The 23544-nt window shown below is 42.2% G+C and overlaps 1 protein-coding gene across 7 annotated transcripts in view; it reads right to left on the bottom strand.

Annotated features, from left to right (window-relative positions):
- The window catches only part of clec16a (C-type lectin domain containing 16A), a 36149-nt gene extending 12737 nt beyond the window's left edge, over positions 1-23412 (bottom strand). For 4 of the 7 annotated variants that reach the window (XM_018757248.2, XM_018757244.2, XM_018757250.1 and 1 more), the window contains exons 1-19: positions 23187-23412; positions 22849-22977; positions 21323-21456; positions 21085-21233; positions 20371-20476; positions 18169-18174; positions 15573-15696; positions 14575-14749; positions 14366-14434; positions 14071-14121; positions 13864-13977; positions 6606-6834; positions 5239-5362; positions 4685-4785; positions 4160-4279; positions 3161-3270; positions 1819-1863; positions 1190-1240; positions 178-306 (exon numbers count right to left, since the gene is read on the bottom strand). In XM_018757248.2, the coding sequence (XP_018612764.1) occupies positions 178-306; positions 1190-1240; positions 1819-1863; positions 3161-3270; positions 4160-4279; positions 4685-4785; positions 5239-5362; positions 6606-6834; positions 13864-13977; positions 14071-14121; positions 14366-14434; positions 14575-14749; positions 15573-15696; positions 18169-18174; positions 20371-20476; positions 21085-21233; positions 21323-21456; positions 22849-22977; positions 23187-23260 (2040 nt within the window). In that variant the 5' untranslated portion in view covers positions 23261-23412. The remainder of the gene's footprint in view (positions 1-177; positions 307-1189; positions 1241-1818; positions 1864-3160; positions 3271-4159; positions 4280-4684; positions 4786-5238; positions 5363-6605; positions 6835-13863; positions 13978-14070; positions 14122-14365; positions 14435-14574; positions 14750-15572; positions 15697-18168; positions 18175-20370; positions 20477-21084; positions 21234-21322; positions 21457-22848; positions 22978-23186) is intronic. The other 3 variants (XM_018757252.2, XM_018757247.2, XM_018757246.2) reach the window with 2 other exon arrangements.
- Between the last annotated feature and the right edge of the window lie 132 nt (positions 23413-23544).

The raw sequence follows: 23544 nt of genomic DNA on the forward strand, positions 1-23544 counted from the left end.
GCTTCATTTGTGACACCTATTACAACAGTTGGTGCACTGGGGCAAAAGTCAGCATTTGTTAAATTTGGTGAAAATCTGGTCATCCATCTGTCATTGCAAGCACAATGTTGTCATGAGAAGCAGTCGCACAATAAGCGATACAGCGGCTTTGTGCTTGTATGTGTCTGTGTGGCTCACCCTGCGTGTCCTTTCCACATCTCCGCAGGGCAGCCTCTTAACAAAGTCGATGCCCGTCAGCGGGGTGCCCGTGGGTGGCAGCAGGATTGAGGCATCCATCATTAGATACTCCACATTCAGAGGCTTATTCTGGGCAGACACACAAACACAAAAATGCACAAAATGGTTTATTAAAAAAAAAAAAAAAAAAAAAAGACACTAAGAACATTACAGATAGCAGTACACCCATACCATACATAACAGGGTTAATTTGTTCTGCGAAATCACAATTCCCATTGTGAGATCAAATTATCATTTCTTATGAACTAAATTATATAATAGAAAATATAATTTCTAAATTACATTTTAATCATATTATTCCTTTCCATGTCTCTTTCTATCTTTGCAGCCTTTCCCAAAGCCCTTCATACTTTCTTTTCTATGTTTTCAGAAACTGAGATCATCTAACTTATAGATGCTTATGATGTCACAGACACATTATTAGAGGCTCTGGGCAGCATTACCAAAAATTCGACACTAGACCTTAATTTTATCACAGAATTAAAGTTTTATTTACAGTAGTGTCATTATTTCCATGGTTATCGAGAGGTTAATACCCTACATTTACCCAGGAAACAGCTAGTTTGACACCACTGAGGGACAAAAACTTATTTTGACACACCAAGAGTCTCTGCCCCAAAAATCCAATACTGAATAACAAGCCTGCTGCATGAAAAGGTGTATATATTTTTCTGCTGTGGTTATTTTTGGTTTTAATGTATGCTGTTATATGAAGGCTGAATGTAAATATGCAACATTAACAAAGGGTTCCATTGCACTGCCCCTGGGAGTTGATATGAAAAAAGGGAATTTTGGAATTGCGAGGACAGGAACAGCTGACAGCCCCTCTCCAGACATGGACACACTCAGCATGGCCTGACCAGCAGCAATGTAATGATGCAAAGAATAAAGGTCCGGGGACCAGTGGCTGTGCTGAGGCTGAAGGTTGAGAACAGGTGTGTGCAGGTCTTACTGTCATGGTCCTGTATTCATCTTCAAACATGTCCAGGAATATCTCCTCCCCCTGCATGGAGACACAAACATAGAACATATGAAGGAACAAAGCAAGGTGCAGAGTAGCAACAAACATGTCTGGGGGGAGGCAAGCAAGACAGGATGGAGGAGATCTTAAATGCAGCTTAAATACTGCTGATCCTCATTGTCACCATTGGGTCAAATCAGGGTGCTGCCATAGAGAATGGCACAGCAGTAACCTCTGTCCTAAATCTAAAACGCCAGTGGAAACGCTGGCTATTTCTCTAAATGTCTAAAACCGGAATGAGCACAGCTGGCATACATCTGACACGTCACCTTCCTCACAGTAACACAAAACCATGAAATGTGCAATCAGATCGGAAGCAAGAACACCATCACTGGCAGCTGATTCTTTTTGAATGATGAGGTGGTTGGTTTGAAACTCCTGGACTGTCATTTCAGGGACTGAAAGCTGTGGAGGTTTCTTCTCTGAATCCTTGGTCATCAACAATGGGCCCATGCTGATGTTTACACGAGCGTAGACAGGATACAGTGTTAGAGGGAAAAACGGGGGTCCCGGAGTAGGAGTGGAATGAAGAGAGCCACAGAGCAGCTGGGAAAACTTGCCTTATAAAATCGCCGCAGAAGGTGAAGACTTTCTTCTCTGGCTCCCTGTAGGAAACAACAAGGCCTTGCATTAACCAACAAAACTAATTTAACCAGCCAAGCTAAATTAATCAACATTTACACTTTCTTGCCAAGGGTTTCACTGACAAATTTAGGGAGGTGGGGAGGGAACAAATGACTTTAGTTAAAGTAACAAAGGTTCAGCTAGACGGCAAAATCAGTGTTACATCTATCTAACAATGAACGTGAGTGAGTTTTGGTAAAACCAAAAGCCATAAAAAACAAACTTCAAAGTTCTGTATTTTTTTTTGTATTTACTTTGAGCTACATAAAAATAAAAATTCATTTATGATGACAAAAATAAAAAAAACCTCTCTTCAATGATGCTTGATGACCAAGTCATCCTATAAACATGTGAAATGTTAGTGATCAGTGAGACTCAGCTATGAATACTGTGGAAGCGAGTTAAATCAAGGTGGTCCCACACTCCCATCCTATCTGGGATCCCTTAACTGCCACTCATCAACTCACAGTGTAAATACAGGTAGCCCTCATTCCATTAAAAACAAATCTTAGAGAACAAGTGAAATAAAACATAATAAAATTAAAAAAAACAAACTGCTTTAATTGTTCATTTGTTGCACTGCTGACACCTTCATGCAAAATGACTTGTTACATGTGACTCATTTACATTGCTATTTTAACTGGACTTAAATACCTTGCTCAAGGTGATTACAACACTAACTGGAAGTGGGGCTCAAACCAGCAAGCCCTCAGGACATTAATCTTTTCTTGCTCCCCCACTATGACTGGAAACCTACTATTACCTCAAAGGCATTTATCGTAAAAGGAATAAATTTTAATAAGAAACACACTAATTCCTAACATTCCACTCTTGCACACTGAGACAGTGAGTCTGAACTGGAAGAACAGGAAAAATCGTTATCTAATCTGTTACCAGTTGTCTTATTTGGATATATTGTATAGGGCTGACCTGTATGTAGCCTTAAAGTTTCTTTCCTTTTTCACCAGTGATATTTTTGGAGAAATCAGACATTAACATCAAACACTACAATGAAACCACTGACAAGTACAAGCTATAAACACAAACATCAGCCTTTCACACTTTTCTTGTCCAGGATCCTTAGAAACACCAAGCATTCTTCCTCCCATTGACTAGAGCACGGTGCTTTTTGGCCCCAAGAGGACTGCTTTCAGTTGGCTGCTGCTGAGAAAAGCTCCCGATTCTTCCTGGGTAACTTTTGTGCAATTTCCCAGCTGTGAACTTCTGGAAAGCTCTGGCCAAATCAATGGGGGACCGACTGACCCAAGGGAGGCCTACCTCCAAGCAGGCCAGGTGGACGTCTTTGATGATGCAGCTGCTGGCAGACATGACTGAGTGCTTCAGCAGCAGGCAGCTGAGCTCCAGCGTGGCCAGACGAACTTTACCATCTGAAGGGATGTTTATGGTTAAAAAAAAAAAAAAAAAGTTCACAACACTGTTACCATATTTTTCACTCTGCAACAGATACTATGCCATGAAGTTCTATGCCATTTCTGACAATAGATGACGATCTGTTTATCGTAAGATTAATGCCTTAGCTGTCCAAGTGTAACGGTATTTATATTATTAAGCTGTTTATATTATTTAAATATTTAAGCTAATATTCACAGTTTATTTCCAAAAGTTTGTACTGAACGTACTACTTCAGCTGTGATATTAGATTTACCTTAATCAAGGCTGTGACTGGCTGAAACTGTCAATGTGATAGAGGGTAATAGGTTATAGCTGATTTTGTTATGAAAGTGGGGCTATGGTTAAATTAACTGCTTAAAGAAGTATCTTTGTCCAGTGCCTGTATTATAAGAGGGCAGTCCATCCATCACTTTTTAAACTCTTGTAGGTTAGCAGCCATTGTGTTCAGGGAATCTTAGATGCTAATAAGCTCAATTTAGCCCGAAAATAACCTTTTTGTGTGTAAGACAATAGGTGAGCATTTTTTCTATTCAGAAACATTTCATAAAAGCTGCTGTATGAAACGAAGTGCCAGTTATGAAAGTAAAATAACTGCATAACAGGGAAAAATGCTGTTGTACTGAATAATAAGCCTGTTGTATGAAAAATAATGGATTATGTTTTCCTAAGTCATAGTAGTGGTATTTGTTCTATAATGAGTGCCTGCATACTGCACACAGCTTTGCATTTTAATTTTACTCAAGAAGATCATGTTATTTGCCAAACCCCAACTGCATATGACTGTGCAAAGCCTTACTGAGTGGCCAGTGAGCATACACAGGATGGTAGCCCATTTGGATGTGAAGGGTGCAAGAGAGCGCACACCTGGTTGGGCAGCTTGGTTCATGACACAGATCAGGCGTTCAGCCAGCACCTGACTGTAATTGCTCCTCTCCTGCTGCTGCACGGGCAGCTGGATCCTCTCAAGGAGCTGCGGATTGATTCCTGCACACAAAGCAAAGGTGTCACTTCGGTTGTGGCCACCTTCTACTCCCTCCCCCAACTCTGCCCTTCTCAAACCTGTAAATTCCACATGAGCAGCACTATGGAATGGTTTCCCTTTCACACTGAGAGTAAACAACCCCTGGGAAAGCACTGGCTCTGAGCCCTTAGGCCCTGTTTGCCACTCCCAGTTTCAGGGCGTGGTGAGTGTTAGAGGTCATCAGCATGACCCCATTAGCATGCCTATGCTGCTAAGAGCAGCTACATTCAGATGTTTTACATTCATACTCAGATGAACTCCCAGACACCTGTTAAACAGATGGTTGTCTGTGCACTGCACACTTTTACCCAAAACAAGGGACCTGGACTTTTCTCAAAAGTGCGAGTCATCTGAAAATGTGAGCTTACCTCTACTATGGGACATGGCATACAGGAGGCAAAGGACAAACAGGGCATAGTAGTCATCCACGGTGCAGTCTAATGCATTGTAGACCATGTCCAGGAAAGGCCTGTAAATGCCAAACAGGACAGTGATGTCAGCCAGCCCTGCCTGTTGCCCTTGAATAACATGTGAACGCTTGGCGGATGTCTCGCTGGCTCTGGCCGGTTTACTTGTGTGACAAGAGCTATGAATTACCTGGGCCTTAGCCGTTTCCCAGGTGACAGGGCCTGTGTCTACTCACCATGCAACCGAACATAAATCACCAATTATGCAAAACAAAAATTAGAGACTTTAGATCCTGGGAAGATGTGAAAAGCAACCCTTCATTTCTCCACCTTAGCAACCCAAGCCTCTAGTTCTTACTGCTGGGAAAATACCAGAAAGCTTCAGGTATCTCAGGAAGAAAACAAACACCATTAAGAATAAAAGGGAAAAAAAAATCTGAATGGTAAAATGACAAACACCCTTAATATGTTGAACAAAACAATACATTTCTTAGAGATAAGGTCAGACCCCTGACCTGCTCCGCTGCCCGTCCGCTCCTGCTGCCGCTGCTGCCGTCTTCTCCTCATCTGTGATGTTTTGCTCCGTTAGTGCTGACAGCTCGGAGATCTTGCACTTCTCCATCACCACCATCTCGATCTCTGCAGGGGGCAGCAGATATGAGACACACAGACTGAGAGATTGATAAAAACTTTACTAATCCTGAAGGAAACAGCACAATGCTAGAGCACACACAAGGCAGTGATAGATGGATAACACTGGAATTAATAAATAGTGCAAAAACGGACCGTGACTAGCGCAAAGGCAAACAATGGATGCAAATACATTAAATGGGCTACAAAAGGGAACTTGACAGTGGGACAGAATTTAGCTGGTAGCACAAGTGCAAGATTCATACTTCCTTATTTCTCCTGGAAATATAAACCTTCAACTATGCAACTGATATCTGAAATAAAGGTGGGAAACAGATCAAAAGCTCAATGCTATTTTAGATAATTGCATTGTATTCCTGTCAAAGTGCAAACGGTGCAGTGGCGTGAAACGTGCTACTCCGACCCTGACGGGAACTCGGACGATGCCAAAACACACAAAGGTTAAGGCCTTTCCGAGCTACTCACAACCACTGAGGTGCGATTAGGGTGATTAAAGATGCTTATCAGCACAAAAAAAAAAAGTCTTACAGGAAGAGGAGCATTGGAGGTCGCTGCAAGGTCAGCAATTAACACCTTACTATTTTGAGGATTGTTTATGCGTTATTAAATTTAACGAAGCATTGTCACACTGTAAAACAGACAGTGAATGCAGCAGTCACTCACAACGAGAGCACAGACTAACAAGTGACTGAAGGAACAAAATGCTTAGTGTCTGATGGGAAAGGAAACCGCAGCACAAATTATGGCCCAGGTAAGTAATGTGTGTTGCTCCATGCTGCCCCCTACTGTGCGCTCCTACCTTGCCTCTGTGGATGTGTGTCTTAGTCCCCTCCATTTTCCTCAACAGCCTAATAAAGTGCTAAACAAATGTTCATTTTACGCTGGAATTTAAAAAACGATGGAAAAGCCATATCCAGAACTTTTGTAGTTCCATGCAACTTTCTGAAAATTTGTAGTAAACTAACTTCACCAAGTGTATGAAGTAATGTGGTGTGGAAGAGTGAAAAGGTGTTTGTGATGGGTCCCCTTGATCACAGCATGACCGTGTTTTTCAGCTCAACCCGTCTCTGCACATTGTCTCAATAAATCACCCTTGCCCTTTCGCCCTGAGAAACAATGGACTGGAGCTGAAACTTCCGGTCCAACAGTCTGTTTGGTACAAAACGGGTCCTTGACACAGACAGGGAGGAGGGAGGAGAAAGATGCTGTAGAACTTTTCAGTAGCCCTCACCTTCCATATCACCGCTGGTCTTGGCACCCTTGCTGCTGGCCTCTGTAGCTTTGGCCCTGTCGGGGCTGTCAGCTCCTTCCTCGGACTCTTTGTTGCCCTCGTCCTCCTCTCCCACGTTCTTGTAATTGGGCCTCTTCTGGGTCCGCTTGCGCCCCCGCTGCCGGCTGATTTCCAAGGAACGCTCCAAGCTCTCCGCTGGCTTCGTGAACCGGCGTACGCTGGCGCTCGACTGCCAGTGTGAGAAGAACACAAACAAACAATCAATTCCAACATAATGCCAGCTTCCATCTCACTGGGTGATTTTGGAATGCAATGTCTGACAGCAACCGAGAAAATCCAATGGCAGCCAACACCAACAATGAGTATGGGACCTGCTCACATATTCAAACTCCGGATGCTCTACACACATCAAATTCAAAGCACACCAGATCACCCAACTCAGGACAGCCAGGGCAAATACCAGGACAATTACTCTAAATAAAGATGTGGACTGAAATTCATGCAGGAAATACTGGAACACAGTGTTTAAGCTGAATCCCCCACGTAAATACTGAAAATATGAACAGACTAATAAGGACAACATTAGTCTATACCAAACAACTCAGATGAGGTCAGTGTTTGAAGCAAACAATAATCATTGGAAAAACAAACAAAATAAGAGGCAAGAAAACACCTGTTAGTGAAAGTCTTAAGAACTAGGCTTTTCAGATTTATTCACAGTACAGGTGGTTAGAGGGCAAATAACTTCACCATTGAAGCTACCAATCTCCATGCGAGATTTAAGAGAGAACATCTAGGGAAAAATGAGGTAAAGTGATTCTTAAAAAGGTTGAAAGGAAACCAAGTCAAAGGGCACATTATTCACCACTGAGCACATCATAAATGATTTTGAGTGCAAAATAAACACCAAGTGTTTGGTAAACAATGAGAAAAAAAGTCTCATCCCTGTCATCAGAACCAACGGAAGGAGCATGTGTATTCTCACAAGACAATGTGGAGGTTGCAACATCTTGTATATGATTATTTAAAAATCATAATAAGGAAATCTTTCAGGTTTTCTGCAAATTTGTCTGCTGTGCTTGGGGTAAACTAGCCCCGTTACTCACCCGACCCGATGTAAGCCCACTGAGTAGAACCTGGACTGACGATTAAAAATGAAGCCCCCTATGTGGTTTCCTTTGACCAAACACACATCCTTGACTGACAGCATTGCCCATCCAGGAACGAAACACACCAACACAAACTAATAGTGCCCCCTCCCAAAAAACACCACAAGTTATGTCCTTTTAAGTGCCATTTCATTTGTGTACACAGAAGCCTTCCCAGTTTCCACTTCCTGTCAGTCACCACATTTCTCATTGCAGGATTTAATAAAGAGACCTATTTATAAACACACCGGTCCTTCGAAAACCACAAACAGAGGCGTTTTCACTGAATATAACCTGGTTCAGAGAAAACACAGTGGGATGGAAACTGTCACATCATGCCACGTGAGCATACATGAGCCCCAGAAAATAATTTTGGTGCATCTGGGAGGGAAAAAGCAGCTTTAACAGGAATCCAGAGTTCATCCTCTCTTCTATAAGAATGATCATCAAAGCTGAAATTCTTAGCCTGAGAGTTGGGGGGGGGGGCAGATCTGCAGAGAGACAGAAGTGGTGGCTCAAGCATGCAACCGACCTGTCCCACTTTTACATTACCGTTAGTAGCTGCTGCTGGTACAGTGACAGCCTGAGTCATTCTATAAGTCAGCCCACACGTGACACACTTGACCTGAAGGCTTTCACCTCATTGCTCCAAAGGGCCTTATTTTTAGAAGTTGCTCAGTAATAGTGAAAAGGCACAGGTGGAAAACAGATATTCGTGGAAAGGTTCTGAAGACCACCGCAGATCTCCAGGAAGGAGTCACAATAAATGGTCTCCTGGACTTCATTATACATATTTCTCTAAATCTACCCGTTATTGGGTTTCTCAGTAAAAAATTATGCTGATGTTGCATTGTCACGGTTTCAACTGTTCTCTAATGCCATTCATACTAGAGTTAGTGGTAGACACATGTTGAACAAGACCTGCAAACAATACTCGCAGCCACTGCAGGCTAGTTCTCGATTTTCTTCCACAGAAGTCTGACCTGCCAAAACATTCCCATGTAGTAGCTGCTCTTTTTGTCTCTCTTCATCAGCTTCCTTGCAGCTGTCTGTATCAAGTTCAACACCCCAATGACTTCAGGATTCACTCCCTATACCCTAACGGCCCCATTCACCCTAGGGTTTAAAAATGAATTTCTCCATCCCTCACAGCTGCTGAATCCCTCCCAGCATTAAAGAGAGGTCTCAAACCCATCTCTTTCAGAGTTACTTCTCTACTCCCATTTCTCTATCATCTGCTAAGATTATCTATGTATCTGTCATTTGAACGTCACTTCTATAGCCAGCTACTTGAGGGATGCGAACCAGTAGACAAGCTGTTCACTGATGATCTTCTATATCTCAAGCTCTTCATCCATTATTTAATGAACTCTGCTGTACATCATTTAGGAGAAAAGTGTTATGGAAAGCATGACAGTGGTTGAGCATAAAACCAGTGCTAGAACAACTACAGATGGCCCTTCCCCCTCAGCAGAGAAGGTGGTACTTTAAGAATAGACGACAGAATGAAAAAGTTGCTCTGGAAGCAGAACTTGCAGTGCTTCTCCAGAAGGGCAGTGTGGGGGAGAGGGAGTGGTTGTAGGGTCTACTGACATTCAGGATACTAAACAAACCACACATTTCATACATCTCCAACAGCTCAGCTTTGCAAGACTAATTTATGCCCAGGAGATAACTGCGACTCCCAGGAGAGCAAAACCAAACCCTAATAGCTGCATTGTCAGAAACAATGTAAAAATGTTGTGAAAGACAGGCCATGCCCTTCTTCCTGTTTTGACTGTGTCAGGTGTGTGGGTGGAGCCCCAGCATGATATTCTCCTACTCATGTAAAAACAACCAGTCATGAGAATATGCAGAATTGTACAATGTGCAAAAACACTGCTAAGCAAATGCACCTAGGTTGTAAACATGTGATCGGTGATGCTGAATGTGTGTAGTTATGGGGACCACATGCAAATAAGTTAAGTGGACACAGTTACCTATTTGCCTATGGAGCATCAGTGTATTTTAACATAAAGAAAAAACAAAGAAAAGACTGACTATACAGTCTTCTTTTGCCATGGCATCCGCAGTTCTTGTATATGTAACGTATAACAATATATATATATATATTTTTTTTTTAAATCTGTGGATATGCATTGCATTAATGACCATTAAACCTTTCTGAACTTCTCTGGATGGAAAAAACTACTAGCGTTTGCGTTTTAAAGATTGAATTTTTAGAAAAACCAGACTTGCGCATCCCCTATCATTCTGCAAAAACGTACGTTTTCATAGAAGAGTACTCTGCAGCCAAGAATGGGGTAAATCTGAAGTCTGCGCTGTTTCCTGCTTTCTTGTGTCCCAAATCTGAGAAATCTGCATTTCATGTATAAATGCGATAATTGTAAGAAACTAGCAAAGAATTGCACTTAAAAGGTGCAAACTTATCAGATCAGAGAAAAAAAAACCCAGAGGGAACGCTTTTAAAAAAAAAAAGAAAAAAAAACACAAAACCTCAAATAAATGTCAGTGTTTCTGTTCTCAGAAGAAAGTTATACTCTTTACGTACTATTTTATGGGCTCTAATTATTTTATGGGCACCAAGTTAATTATTTAAACGAAGAATCTGTGTTGAGTTTGCATGTTCTCTCCGTATCTGCGTGGGTTTCCTCTGGGTGCTCTGGTTTCCTCCCACAATCCAAAGACAGCGTTCAGGTTCCCCCATAATGTGCGAGTGACAGAGAGGGTGTGTTTCACTGATGTATGGACGAGTGACCCAGTGTAAGTAGTGTATCTAGAAGTGTAAGTCACCTTGGTGAATAAGGTGTGTGGGCTCATAACACTACACAGAGCTCATTGCAAGTCCTTTTGGAGAAAAACATCTGCTAAATAAATGTCAGTGTAAGAATGCAAGACTTTAAAAACAATAGAGTAAAGGACTTAATTCATAAAACATGATTAAAGAACGCTAAATATCTATAATATCACTTAGCTATTGGTGTCTGCTCTCAGTTTCATTGCTCATATTGCCATCCTCAGAAACCACAGAATCCTAGCATAATTATTCAAATAATTTAACATTATCTGTGAATCGAGTACTCTCACTTGCCAGAGTCTGGGGATTTTTAATCTAAGTTTCAGAATCTTGAATTACACTCCTTCTGCTTTGACTACACATGTACATCCCCCCCCCTCCAAAAAAAAAAAAAACATCAAAACCTGCACAAATACACAAGCAGGCAGGGAGAATGACTGTGGTCTCAGACACCTGAGAAGAGAACATCACCATGCTGCTCTCCTGTACCTCCTCTGTGAGGCGTCACCCGAGGTGTTGCGAGGCGCATCTGATGTTGCGGCCCTAGGCCGCTTGCTGGTAACCAGGTGCAGAACAAATGCGCTCGCAGGGCTGACAGGAAATGACAGAAAGTAGGTTAGAGGAGAGGAGAAGAGAAGAGAGAAGAGAAGAGACGAGACACTGGCCCCATCACACTGGCGCAGTGCAGGAAGCACTCCCCTGCGGCCCTCTGGCATGCTGGAAGGAAACTGAGAACGTGGCTTAACCAGAATTAGATAAACCACAGATCCCACTGCCACCCCCTATGTGCCCCGAGGTCTCCTGCACACATATACAAAAATGTATGGTCACTCAGCACCACAGCGCTGGGTCCAAGAAGCCATGGGGGGATATGCAAAATACCAAGAATATGCAAAACACCATGAAAAAAATTAATTCTCAAAATGTGCCCTTTGCTTAAAAAAATTGCAAGAACAAGACAAGTAGCTACTGTAAGAGCTGAGATCTTTCCAAGAAGCATCAGCTGGAAGTCATCTTGGACACTCATCTTTTGCTGTGCAACTGGCCTCCATCTAAAAAAAGCATTTATTGTTTGAAAATACAAAATGCATCAAATCTAGACCGTATATAAAATTTCTCCTCAATATTACACACATTATATATTTATTTCTATTGCACAATATCCTACTTTAAAAAGGTGTTAAAACCCTTTCGTTTCTCCTTTTTTCTGAATCCCCGTAAACATCGCATTCAAAAAATATATTAATAATTCAGAGGATTCTTAGAAGGGTCAGGCTCACAGGAGGCCACAAGCAGTGAGGAAAGTGACCACGCTGGCGACTCTGTTGCAGGTGCAGAGATGCGCACGGTCTGAAGAGGAATTGGCGTGGCGCTCCGAGAAAGATGAAAGGAAGACCACAGATGGAAATAGAAAGCAGATAAGGGCAGAACCTTATCCGACCGCCTGGCGGAGAAGTGCTCTTTCTACGAGCAGAGGATGGCAGATTCTGAGAAACGCCACATCGAAAGCTCGTAGCTTATTTAGAAACTGAGATGATAAAGGCGGGCTTATCTTTTAGTGTGGAGAGGGAGCGATATGTAGAAAAAAAAAATGTGATTAAGAAGATGAGTGTCTGGTGAAATAAGAACGTGGAACCTGGATTCACAGTTGCAAATCATTGGTGAGGAAACAAAAGACTTCAGCTTTAAGTTAGTTGTTAGTAGTGTAACTATAGAATGCTTCAGTTCTATTGATAACCGACTGTAACGGCTAACTGTTAGCGGTGTGACTACAGAATACTTTAGCGAAACTGACTGTGTGAGTCAAAAGGCTGAAACACAAAATCTAAATCATATTACACACAGAGAACTAACTTTAAAACAATTAACAGTCCCTAATGACACCTTTTCAGAGCTGAATAAATATTATTTTTAATTTTTATAAAAAGGGAAAAAAGATAAAACCTTTCTGGCATGTCATCACAAGGTCTTTGTTTTTGGATTTACCTCAAACAGGCCCATAATGTTAGGGAAACACAGACAGCCCGATATGACTGACTGACAGACACAGACAGAGTGGCTGGGACCTTCCCCGTGGAACTCAGATTTGTGTAAATATTACTTTCGGGTCATCTGATTTTATCTGGGTTAAATCCTCCAAAAAAAAACACAAATCAATCTGCAGCAGAACATCACCACAGAACTTTCATAACGGCCCACAACCTCGCAGCTATGATGAATGTGCATGGTTTGAGCGTCACCAACAGCGCGGGTGCTGCAGATGTCCACGCATCCTTGACACTCATGACGACAGCAGGATGCAAAGGGGAAAACACGCACCTTCGCTGTGTGCACTGTCCACAATCGGCACTGCTAAAACATCAGGGGTTGCCCTGATTTGCAAGCATCTACAATAGGATCATTCGCTACACGTATAGACAGACAGAGAGACAGATGTACATAGATAAGTAGACACATGCATACATACACATACGTTCATATATAGAAATTTTACTGATCCTGAAGGAAACCGCAAACAAAGTAGTGACACAAGACACTGGAAGAAAACCGGAATAAATAAGAAGTTCAAAAACATACTTTCAGATACACAGGCCACAAAAAGCGTTTCCCTGTTCATCAGCTATTAACCATGTTCTCAGAACCGTGCTATTGTTAAGCATCACAGCTGGACCGCAGTCCCAGAACCAACAGTGGAAACACAATTGAAACATGTAGTTGTACTGATTCCATACAAGTGCTTCACATGTTCCTCTTCAATATTTTTAGTACAGTCGTAACTACATGTTAGTCACCACTGACATTTTGATAATGTAAATTGCAATTAAATAAAACACATACATAAATAAAGAAAGAAAATTACATATCTGGGCCATTGTTATAAAGAGGGCCCCCTCAAAGGGGTTGTAATAAGTAATATGTTTTCCTAGATTTTGAGATTGTTTACAATGTAACATCAAAATTTCACTGTATTGGACATTAAACTGTAGTACAACCCTAAAAGGACATTTTATATCAAATATTGGATGAAAGTGCAGTATGGGTCAAAGGTTACAAACGCAGTGTCTGATGTTTCAGGAATTGCTATGCACCGTGTGGCTCCCTAGTCACCAGCACCCAAAGGTGCTGTCTAACTGGCAAACAGAACAGGGCACATTTCTCACATGACCATTTCCTGTGCTCCACTTAGCCCACACAATAGAGGGGGGACAGCACCCCTTGTTGGAAAGGCAGTCAAACACACAAACACAAGGTAGTTTTCCCATGCTGAGTGGGCCGCTGGGTAGTTAGACAGATGCCGTGGAGCAGGACTCACCGTGCTCTTCTGCGCATCTTGCTCGCTAGAAACAGAGAACACCGACAAGTCTCCGTCCAGAATGACCTCGGCCAGCGAATTCACGAGCGGCTGGTAGTGGATGATCAGGAACACCTGGACAGCAGAAAGAGATGAGTGAAAGCCAAGTCTCAACAACAGGTGCCTGGTTGGTGTCTCTCAACACTTGCGGTACTGGTATGTGTATACCTGTGACAGGAGGTACAGCGACACCTGTGGACTGATCTTGCGATCTTCTGGCTAAAATGGAGAAAAACAATGTTCTCCATTTCAGAACATTACTACAGCACTATTGCAGTGCAAGAATGAAAACACACGTTGCTGCATAAACACAATTATGAATTTCCACGACACTTTACAAAGATTAGCTTTACGGCCACCATGCCTCCTGGGAAACAGAAAGGAGGAAGAGCTCAAACTGAAGCAAACAAAACAAGCAGAGCACAAATTTTTTCTCTGTGAAGCAAAGCTGCCAGAGGTTCACCTGAGCAGGCAGACTGGTGGAGAGATGAAGCAAAGGAGCGTGTCGGGGACCCAGAGACAAAAACTTGTCCTAGACACCATGAGATGATCACACAGTCAGCACCCTGCAGCACCTGACACTCCAGGGTGGGGTTAGGGGGGTCATGGAGAGGCTGAAATGCTAGGGGAGTGGGGGGTGGAGCGGGGCACTAGAGGTCAGACCCCCCTCACCTGCTCGTTCCCAACCAGCGAGTAGACATAGAGGGGCAGGAACAGGCGGTTGAGCAAGTGGTCTGTAAGAACATCGTTCAGGAACTCGCAGTTGATGATGAGGATGTCGTTGAGGTAGTGGAGGTGGTCCAGGTGCTCGGCCACCAGGTCGCTCAGCTTCCCCCGGTTCTTGTGTCTGGCCAGGGTTAGGAGAACAAACAGGGGCCACCAGGTAGTCAGCGGTAGTCTTGTGAGCCTGGAGCACCATCAACAGCTGCAGACTGCTTAGCTCCAGCCCCAAGTGGATAACACGTTAAGAAAGACCGCATGGCGCGACTGCAAAGAGACCTCTGCTTTCAAATGGGCTATTTTCACACATGAGGTGAAGCACGCAACACAGCCCTGGGCTTAATGTGCACAAGAAAATACCCGAAATATTCTCAAAGATCTCCACCCGAGCGCAATTAAAAGCCTAAAGGATGAGCTGTAAGCTGCTGGCAAATGTGTGGGAGCCTTGGTGAGACACCATGAACAAAGACAATAAGAATGACATCAAATTGAGACTCTGCCTGCGGTTCTGCAAGTGGGATCTAGCAAATTGTTTCTGGAGGGCACACCCTGCTTTGTGCAAACAAACTCCACGTGTAAATTATGGGTGCACAAACAACGTAAAACATGTCCTGGCAGAGGCCACCACCCATTTACAATGGATCACACTGACAGAACAGATTTTACAACAAAGTGGGTAAAAAAAAAAAAAAAAGGGGGGGGGGAACAAACAATGTTGGTTAAGAAGAAAAAAGCCATATTTCACATATTTTACTTTATTTCTACAAAGGGTATAAAAAATGGATCTCAGTTTTACTGTGCATCTATTAAGTGTCTAAGTTTTTCCAAAGCTTAACCAAAACCAAAGAAGATCAGTGGACCGTAATCTCAAAAGAGGAGCAACACTGACACTTTGTGGAAATGCGTGCAGCTGCACCCTGGGTACACTGCACGGGCGGCGGCGTCCTTACTCTTCATCCGTCTGCACGCACTTGTCCAGCTCGATGACATGGCTCCCGATGAACCACACCAGATTGGAGAAGTAGGGGACAGCAGTTTTGTCCCGAATGTAGTGCAACATATGCTGGTTGTCCACTGTGAGGGAGAGAGGACAGGTGTGAGATGCGGGCAGGACAGCTCAGTTGAACGTGAAGGAAAAGTCCTTGTAAGCTTATGAAGACAGCTTGTATAACTAGTGCAGAAAGCCTGGCTGAGGGGGGGGCGATGAAAGGGTTAACACAGGCATTGACTTTTTTTTAAATAAATAAAATAGGGGCTAAGCTGGAAATTTAAAAAATAAGATAAAACTTATCTGCATCTCCCACATTCTCCCTTGCATTTACACCTGGCTTTATAATTTCTACTCTTGATACTTTGCATTCAGACATTCCTTTCCTGTCTGACTTCTTGAGCTCATGAAATGACTGAAAAACATGTATTTTATCAAAGGAAAGCAGAAATGAGCTTTATTACAGATACAAAGTGGTAGAACTCATACAGTCTGCCCAGTTTTAAATGGCACAGGTGCAGGGTTTGGGAAAGTCTGCAAAGTTCACGCTGAGACAGATAACCGAAGCCATACTAAAGTGTGTCGAGTTCACAAAAAAATCCTGGGATTTTGACTGAAGTACATACACTGACTCCTTGTATTACCAACACAAGTCTATTCATAACTCCTCGTGTCTGTAATGTGTCACTTTTACTACAAAGTCACAATGAACAAAAGTTCAACTATACCAAGGTAACTAAATTTATTTACAGGTTTTGTAAAAGTCTGATATTGCGGTAGTGTAGTGATTAGAGCTGCTGCCTTTGGATCTGAAGGTTGACAATTCACATCTCACCTACTGCTGTAGGACCCTTGAGAAAAGTACTAACCCTAAATTGCTCCAGTAAAATTACCTAGCTGTATAAATGGGTAAACAATTCTATGTTGCTTTGGAGAAAATCATCAGCTAAATGTCATGATATAAATAAGAACAAAGATGTATGATGTGGTAGTTAAATATACTTATGGGACAGCTGGTTAGAACTGCTGCCTTTAAACCCGAAGTAAGTATCAGCTTAATGTAATATTTTATTAACTTTGAGCTGCATGAAAATTAAAACTAAAATGATTGTAAAATAAAAATACAGTTGTCAAACTCAGCTGTATACTATAAAACAGCTGTATTATATACTCAGTCTGAATGGTATCTCTGCAACTTCATCAGGAGACACAGCCACACCAGACGTGTGCAGAGGATGACATGATGTTTAAAGGAATCACTCTACCATACATTAGTGATGTCTTGGAAACCTCATCCAGACTGCCATGTCCACCTGGGATACAGCTGGTTTACAAACAGTTCAACACACTGCAATTTACATGTATATTACCCCACAGGCTGCCCAGTGGCAACCTCAAAAAGAGAAAGGTCCTCAACAGAATGCATTGTGGGAAATGTGAGCATCATTATGTGAGACAGAGTGGCAGGAAATTGCCACCGTTACATTTATGTATTTAGCTGACGCTTTTCTCCAAAGCGAATGGATGTTAAGGTTCTTACAACTATTTACACAGCATACATTTATACAGCTGGAAAATTTTTAATGGAGCAATTTAGGGTAAGTACCTTGCTCAAGGGTACTACAGCTAGAGGTGGGACTCAAACCTGTAACTTTCAGGTTCAAAGCTAGCAGCACTAGCCCCTACGCTATTACCTGCCAAATTTAGCTGATGCTTTTCTCCAAATCGAATCAGAGTGTTAGGATACCTGCAATTATTTACCCTTTTTATATACCTGGGTAATGCATCCACTGGGTACATATACATTTAATCATCAAAACTCCAGCTACCAACCTTCTCTGATCTCGCCAACTCTTATTCTGTTTGTGTGGTCGTTGCTGCCATCTATTGGCTGCCCATGTAAACACTGATTGTTTCCATTCCAGCATAGAGTGAAATTTTACATTTTCTCATTTAGTGAATGCTTTTCTCCAAAGCAACTTACAATGTTAAGCTACTCACAATTACTCACCCATTTGTAAAGCTGCGTAATTTTACTGGAACAATTTTAAGGTAAGTTGCTCAAGAATACTACAGATGGAGGCGAGAGTGCAACCTTTGACCAAAGACAGTGGCTCTGAGCACTATGCTACCAGCTGCCCTATTTTAGAAAACAAGATTAACAAAATGCAAATCAAAAGAAACCTAAAAATGTTATACCTTAGAAAATTCATAACGTTTTGTAATACAAGAAGCCAGTGTACACCACTTCCTGACCATGGGATTTAAACATATCTTACTGGTTTCTGAAGGAGATACAAGATCATTGGATAACATCAGGGTCAAGGGGAAAGAACTCAGAAGATGAGACCACCACCTTGGCCCACACCACCAAATCAGGACACTCTTGTCATAATAAAACAAAACAGCTGCATGGAGTGTGTATATGTTTTTCTTTACATCTTAATCCAAGTCAGGTAAACCTGGTGTGTCTGACCATTTTTACCATACGGGTATAGGAAGGCATGCAGTGTGACTGACAAGAATGTAAAAAAAGTTCCAAAACTGGACCAACTTACATGACACTGGGTTAAGGCACACAGGAATCAATCACCAGGGGAGGGAGGAAGAATAGATACAGCGTTAATAGGGTTAACGGACTGAGCCCTGGAGGAAGTTTCCAACTCGGACACGGCTGCTGAACAGACCCAAAGAGGCTGGAAGCATGACCCCAATGGAACTGCATGACCCACAGCCCTGGAATCACAGGGTTCTACCACACAATTCCTTTCAAGGAGTCATGAAGGCGCTCACCCTCACTCCACTGCCTTTCCTACCATAAGATCTATTAACAACCTCAAAACACACATTATTACTACATTCTCACTTCTGTCTGGTAGAATCCTGCTGATTCTAAGGCCTGAAAACATCTGCACACATTTATTAAGGGTTCAAAATACCCTGCCTAAGAAATGTGACCATGATGCCCACCACCCCTTTTCAAATTCACCTTTTACATTGCCCTGCTTCCATAGCTCCTTACACATACAAAACATTGGCCCGCTGGATACAGTACAGCAGCGGAGTAATTTACATGGTTTAGCATTTCTGTGTATGCAGAGCAGTCTTGCAACAGCACCAAAGACTCACATGCACTGTACATCCAGATGTACAGATATGAGGGCCATACCACAATTAATGAGCATATCTGAATTCCCAAGAAATGCCCAGCAATATTGAACTGCGAAATATCATAGTTAGTTCCATCTATTGTCTAGGACAGGGGTGTCCAAACTACGGCCCGCGGGCCAACTGCGGCCCGCGGGTCAGTTTTTATTGGCCCGCAGCAAATTCTGAAAATATAATTGAATATGGCCCGCACATGGCGCTTGAGCTCAACTCTGTTGCACTTCTCAGTTTCAACACTAGATGGAGCCAGTCACAGAAAAGGTGCTTCTCCACTAAACAAAATTAAGCAAAGAAAAATATTTACTTTTTTACTAAATATTTAATATTTAGCTTCTCTCCCTCCCTGACTTCTATCAGAGTTTGGATCATGCCAAGTTTCCTCTGATGAGACGCCACGCAAAAAGAATGATGAGCCTGTTCGGCTCAACATACATATGTGAACAAACATTTTCTCTGTTAAATCAGAACAAAAGCAGACTGAGATCCAGAATGACTGATAGCCATTTCTGTGAAGTCCTTCGTGTCTCAACCACCAAACTTTCTCCTGACATCCCAGCCATCCTTCAATCCAAAGGACAGCATCACTGCTCCCACTGAGAGCAATGTTCTTCACATTATAGGTGAGTTAGAAATACACACAGTAATCATGTGTCAATATGTCACCTCTTGTGTGTGGCCCGGGCCTTTGCTTATTTTTCTGTATTTGGCCCTCACCAAAAAAACTTTGGACACCCCTGGTCTAGGAACTAAAGTTCTTGTGAAGGAAAGTTCCACTACCATTGCTCTGATTGCACTGTGTTAATGCTCACAGACAGTTTTTTTTGCTCTAGTCAGAGGCAATTCATAAATGTCAACTAGGGGCAGACTGATTACTCTATTTTTTTCTTGAAAGCACTTCACTCATTGCATGAAAGCAGCCATCCAGGCATCTCCATGTGCATGCAGTTGTGAGCAAGTGTCAGCTATGGGGATTTCCTCCTTCTCAAGAAATCCAATCACCCACACCTTGCAGAAATGAGACATCCTCATCAGCCATTTATTCATACTGAAATACGAAAAATATGTGAGTAGAGCAGGTGGCATGACTTTTCATACCCTTGTTGAAACTACTAGTTACAACATGATCAGGCATTTCCTGGTAATTCCAATGCACTCAATACTCTTGGAACAACCCTCAATGTAAAGTACATGTAAATGCAAGGTTTAAGAGAACGGATGGAACATCAAGAGAGACCGCTGTTTTATTTCAGAGAACAAAGGCCACGGGAAAGACTCCCGACTATGTGCAAAACAGAAAAATTTAAAGGGTCTAATGATATATGTGCACAGTTTTAACTTAATCAGGAAGAATGTTGTGTGTGTGCTTAAATCAGGAGCGAAAAAAAGCCATTACAATGGACTGAGTCCAAGAACCCTGTGTGCGTTCATCCCAGCTTGCTGACTCAAGAGTTACCTTTCTGGAGCACGAGCAGCAACAAGTGCAAGGTCATGCGGCGTCCTGGGCAGAGCCAGCGACCCAAAGGGGAGGAGCAAGATGCGAAGGCCAAGCAAGCTGAATCGGCAGTGTTCCAAAACAGGGACCCCGTACTCACCTTTGTACACGTTTAGTGTGATAGTCCTGACCGCAATCCTGACCATGCTCTCGGGATGGTTGAAAAATTTAATGGCCTCCGTGTACAGGGCAAAATCATTAGTGTGCTGGAAGTATGGGAAACAGAAAACCAGGAAGTAAAGAAAAAACTGAGCCCGACGGATGGAGTCACTCAAAGAGACATAAACTGGAACCTGCCTGTGCTGACAATGAATAAAATTAAAATTGATGCATCATCATTAGCATACTGCACAGAAACTATCTGAACTGACAACTAATGTGGTTACAGTCATCATCTAAAGTAGTGAAACGAACAAAAATTCAGTGTAACGCTTCTGTGAAAACAGTCTGGTACAGTAAAATAAAACCTACATTAAAAAAAAAAATTACAATTATGGAGCACTGATGTTCAGCCATCATACAGCATTTTCTCTTTGAGCAAACCCTTCCGTCTAGTTTCACCCTACTCTGGACACCCCAGAGCAATTTTATGAAGGGGTGCCACAGGATAGAGTGGCAGTGAAACAGCACAACCATTTACAGTACACCAATAATTTCCCCCTATACACAGGCACTACCCAGGAAGAGCGTGCAAAACACACAGGACTGAGAAGGTCTCCGTGTTGGTCCTTCTGCGACGCGTCTACCAAGCTACAGATCAACCCTAGTTTAAAAGTGTCGTGGGCTTGTTTTTCACCAAGAAGGGTGACCTTACCTCGTTGTAGAAAAAATGCACGGTGTGGTTATTGAGCTTCAGGGACAAGGTCTTCAGGAAGGAGATATAGTACGCCATTATCTCCTCATCAGAGAAGTCAAACTTATGCACAATGATGGAATTCACATGGTTGTTGGAGAGCAAGTAATCTATATGCAGAACAAGGGCAAAATGTCAACATGATTTCAAGGGCCCAGTGGACACGGACAATCATGGTGTAGGTCAGAGCAATACATACACAGTGATGTTTCGTGACTTATGTTTTCAAAAAGGATGTTTAGTGTCTGCAGGAGCTGTACACAAACATAGCGGCCGGACTTCTGGCGCAGAATGTTCAGGAAAAACGCAAACATGTTCTTCTCCAGAAAGAAGCTAAAAAGGAAAGCATGCACATTGTTAATCAGCACATGAACAATATTAATTAATCATCATTAAACAGACAACGGTCAATAGCAGTAACACTACCACTGCTTCTACACTCGAATATTTAATACCACAACTATTAAAAAATAAACAAATGGATAAAAACCATTTTCTGTCTCGGAGAACTCAGTGCGAATATATTAAATTGAAAAACATACAAACCATATTTTTAAGAAATCATTACCAGGTAAGACAGATTTGCACGAAAAAAAAAAGAAAAAGACTAGTCAAACATAATCAGACAAACATAAGTGTATAACACTGGCTATTAGTGTTAAGACAGCACCAGGAGTAGATTTTAATGTAGTGGTTAGAGCTGCTACCTTTGGACCTAAAGGTCACAGGTTTGAATTCCAAGCTGTAGTATCCTTGAACAAGGTATTTAGCCAAAATTTCTCCAGTAAAAATACCCAGCTGTATGAATGGCTAAATAATTATGGTAGCTTAACCCTGTAAGCCACCTTGGGGAAAAGCGTCAACTAAACAAATAAATGTACATAAATTCATGTCCCCAAAGAGGAAAAAGAACGAAAGTAGAAGGATATGAAGAAGATGAAGGCAGAAGAATGAGGGATAACAGGACAAAATGACAGTAAATTAAGTCATGAGAGTGATGCTAACATTATGAAAGCAAAATGAGGTGAAGAAGACAAAGAAGGGCAAAGAATGAGAGTTAAAGGGGTTCATGAGAATGGGGTAAAGGGATCAGAAATAGTAAATGAAGTGTAAAACGGGTGAGGAGACTAGGGGTAAAAATCTGTATACGAAGAGGAGAGGAGAACAAGTGTAAAAAAAATTAGTGTTTAAGAAACTGAAACAGAGTGCACGGACAGGTGTATAACACTGGAGATATAATAATGTGCGTAAGTAGAGAGTGTTGACGGACTCATTCCAACACAGAGCTGCCAAACTAGAACATATAAGATACTATAACAGAGTGCATGCTCAGGTGTATAAAAACTGAGTGTGCGATGAGTGTATATGGATGAGTGTAAAAGGAAGCGTATAAGCCCGAGAACATGAGCGCATACGAATTCAGCGTAACGTGTACAATTCTGACAGTATAATGAAAGATGGGGAGATCAAGCAGAGAGTTGCCCTTCCCATCCTCGTAGATGAGGATCTGCAAGACTAAGTGTATAATAAGTTTATAATGAAGTGTGTAATTGGTTTTTTAAGTCTGAGGACAAACTAGAACATTAAAGCTGTCACTGTGACCCCCCACCGTGATGGAGATCTGTAACATTGAGTGTAAGGAGCTGCCTTTGTGAGCCCTCCAGATGGGGTTCTACAACAGTGAGAGTATGGAGTGCATAACGAGTGTTAAGACTGAGGACTCACTCAAACACAGAGCTGTCATTCTGATCCCCCCAGATGAGGATCTCCGTGATGGAACGGATCGTCTCCACGAGCAGGTTCCTGTTGTGATCGGTCACCGTGGTGTTCTTCGTCAAAACGTGGTACATGTACCTTTGAGAAGAGAAGAACGATGCTGGCAATAATCATGCATAAAACATAAACAAACTTAGCCGAGACGCAACAACACAGCAAAATATATATATAGAACGTGCGAGTTAACACTCCAACTGGACTCCATCAATTCGTGATTTATTAAGCGTAAAAAGAAGTAAATACACAAACTAAAAGGTTTGAACTAGGCTAGCTGTCAGTACTCTTACTTTAAATGATCCAAAGAGTGGATGCTTTTGGACTTCCCTTGTCCTCCCACCCAGCTCCTGGACCGGCCAAACATGGCTGCGTTCGCTGTTGGGTTTATTTCCACAGTTTTTAAAGCGTTAACTCAGTCCATTGCCAATGCTTTCAAAAAGTATAACGCGAGAAACAACGACGCGGTGACATTCGAAAATAATAACACCTTAAAATTCACTGTCCCCCATTTCCAGATCAGCTACAACCAAAAAAAAAAAAAAAGAAAAAAAAAATCCTGCTATATCCGGGTTCGAGTCATAAGGACTCTGGGAGTTGGAGTTTCTCGAAGCTGTGTTCCGCTTAAACGGCTTGATAGGGGTAATAAAT

Source organism: Scleropages formosus, chromosome 8 (genome assembly GCF_900964775.1).
Source record: "Scleropages formosus chromosome 8, fSclFor1.1, whole genome shotgun sequence".
NCBI classification, from domain to species: Eukaryota; Metazoa; Chordata; class Actinopteri; order Osteoglossiformes; family Osteoglossidae; genus Scleropages; species Scleropages formosus.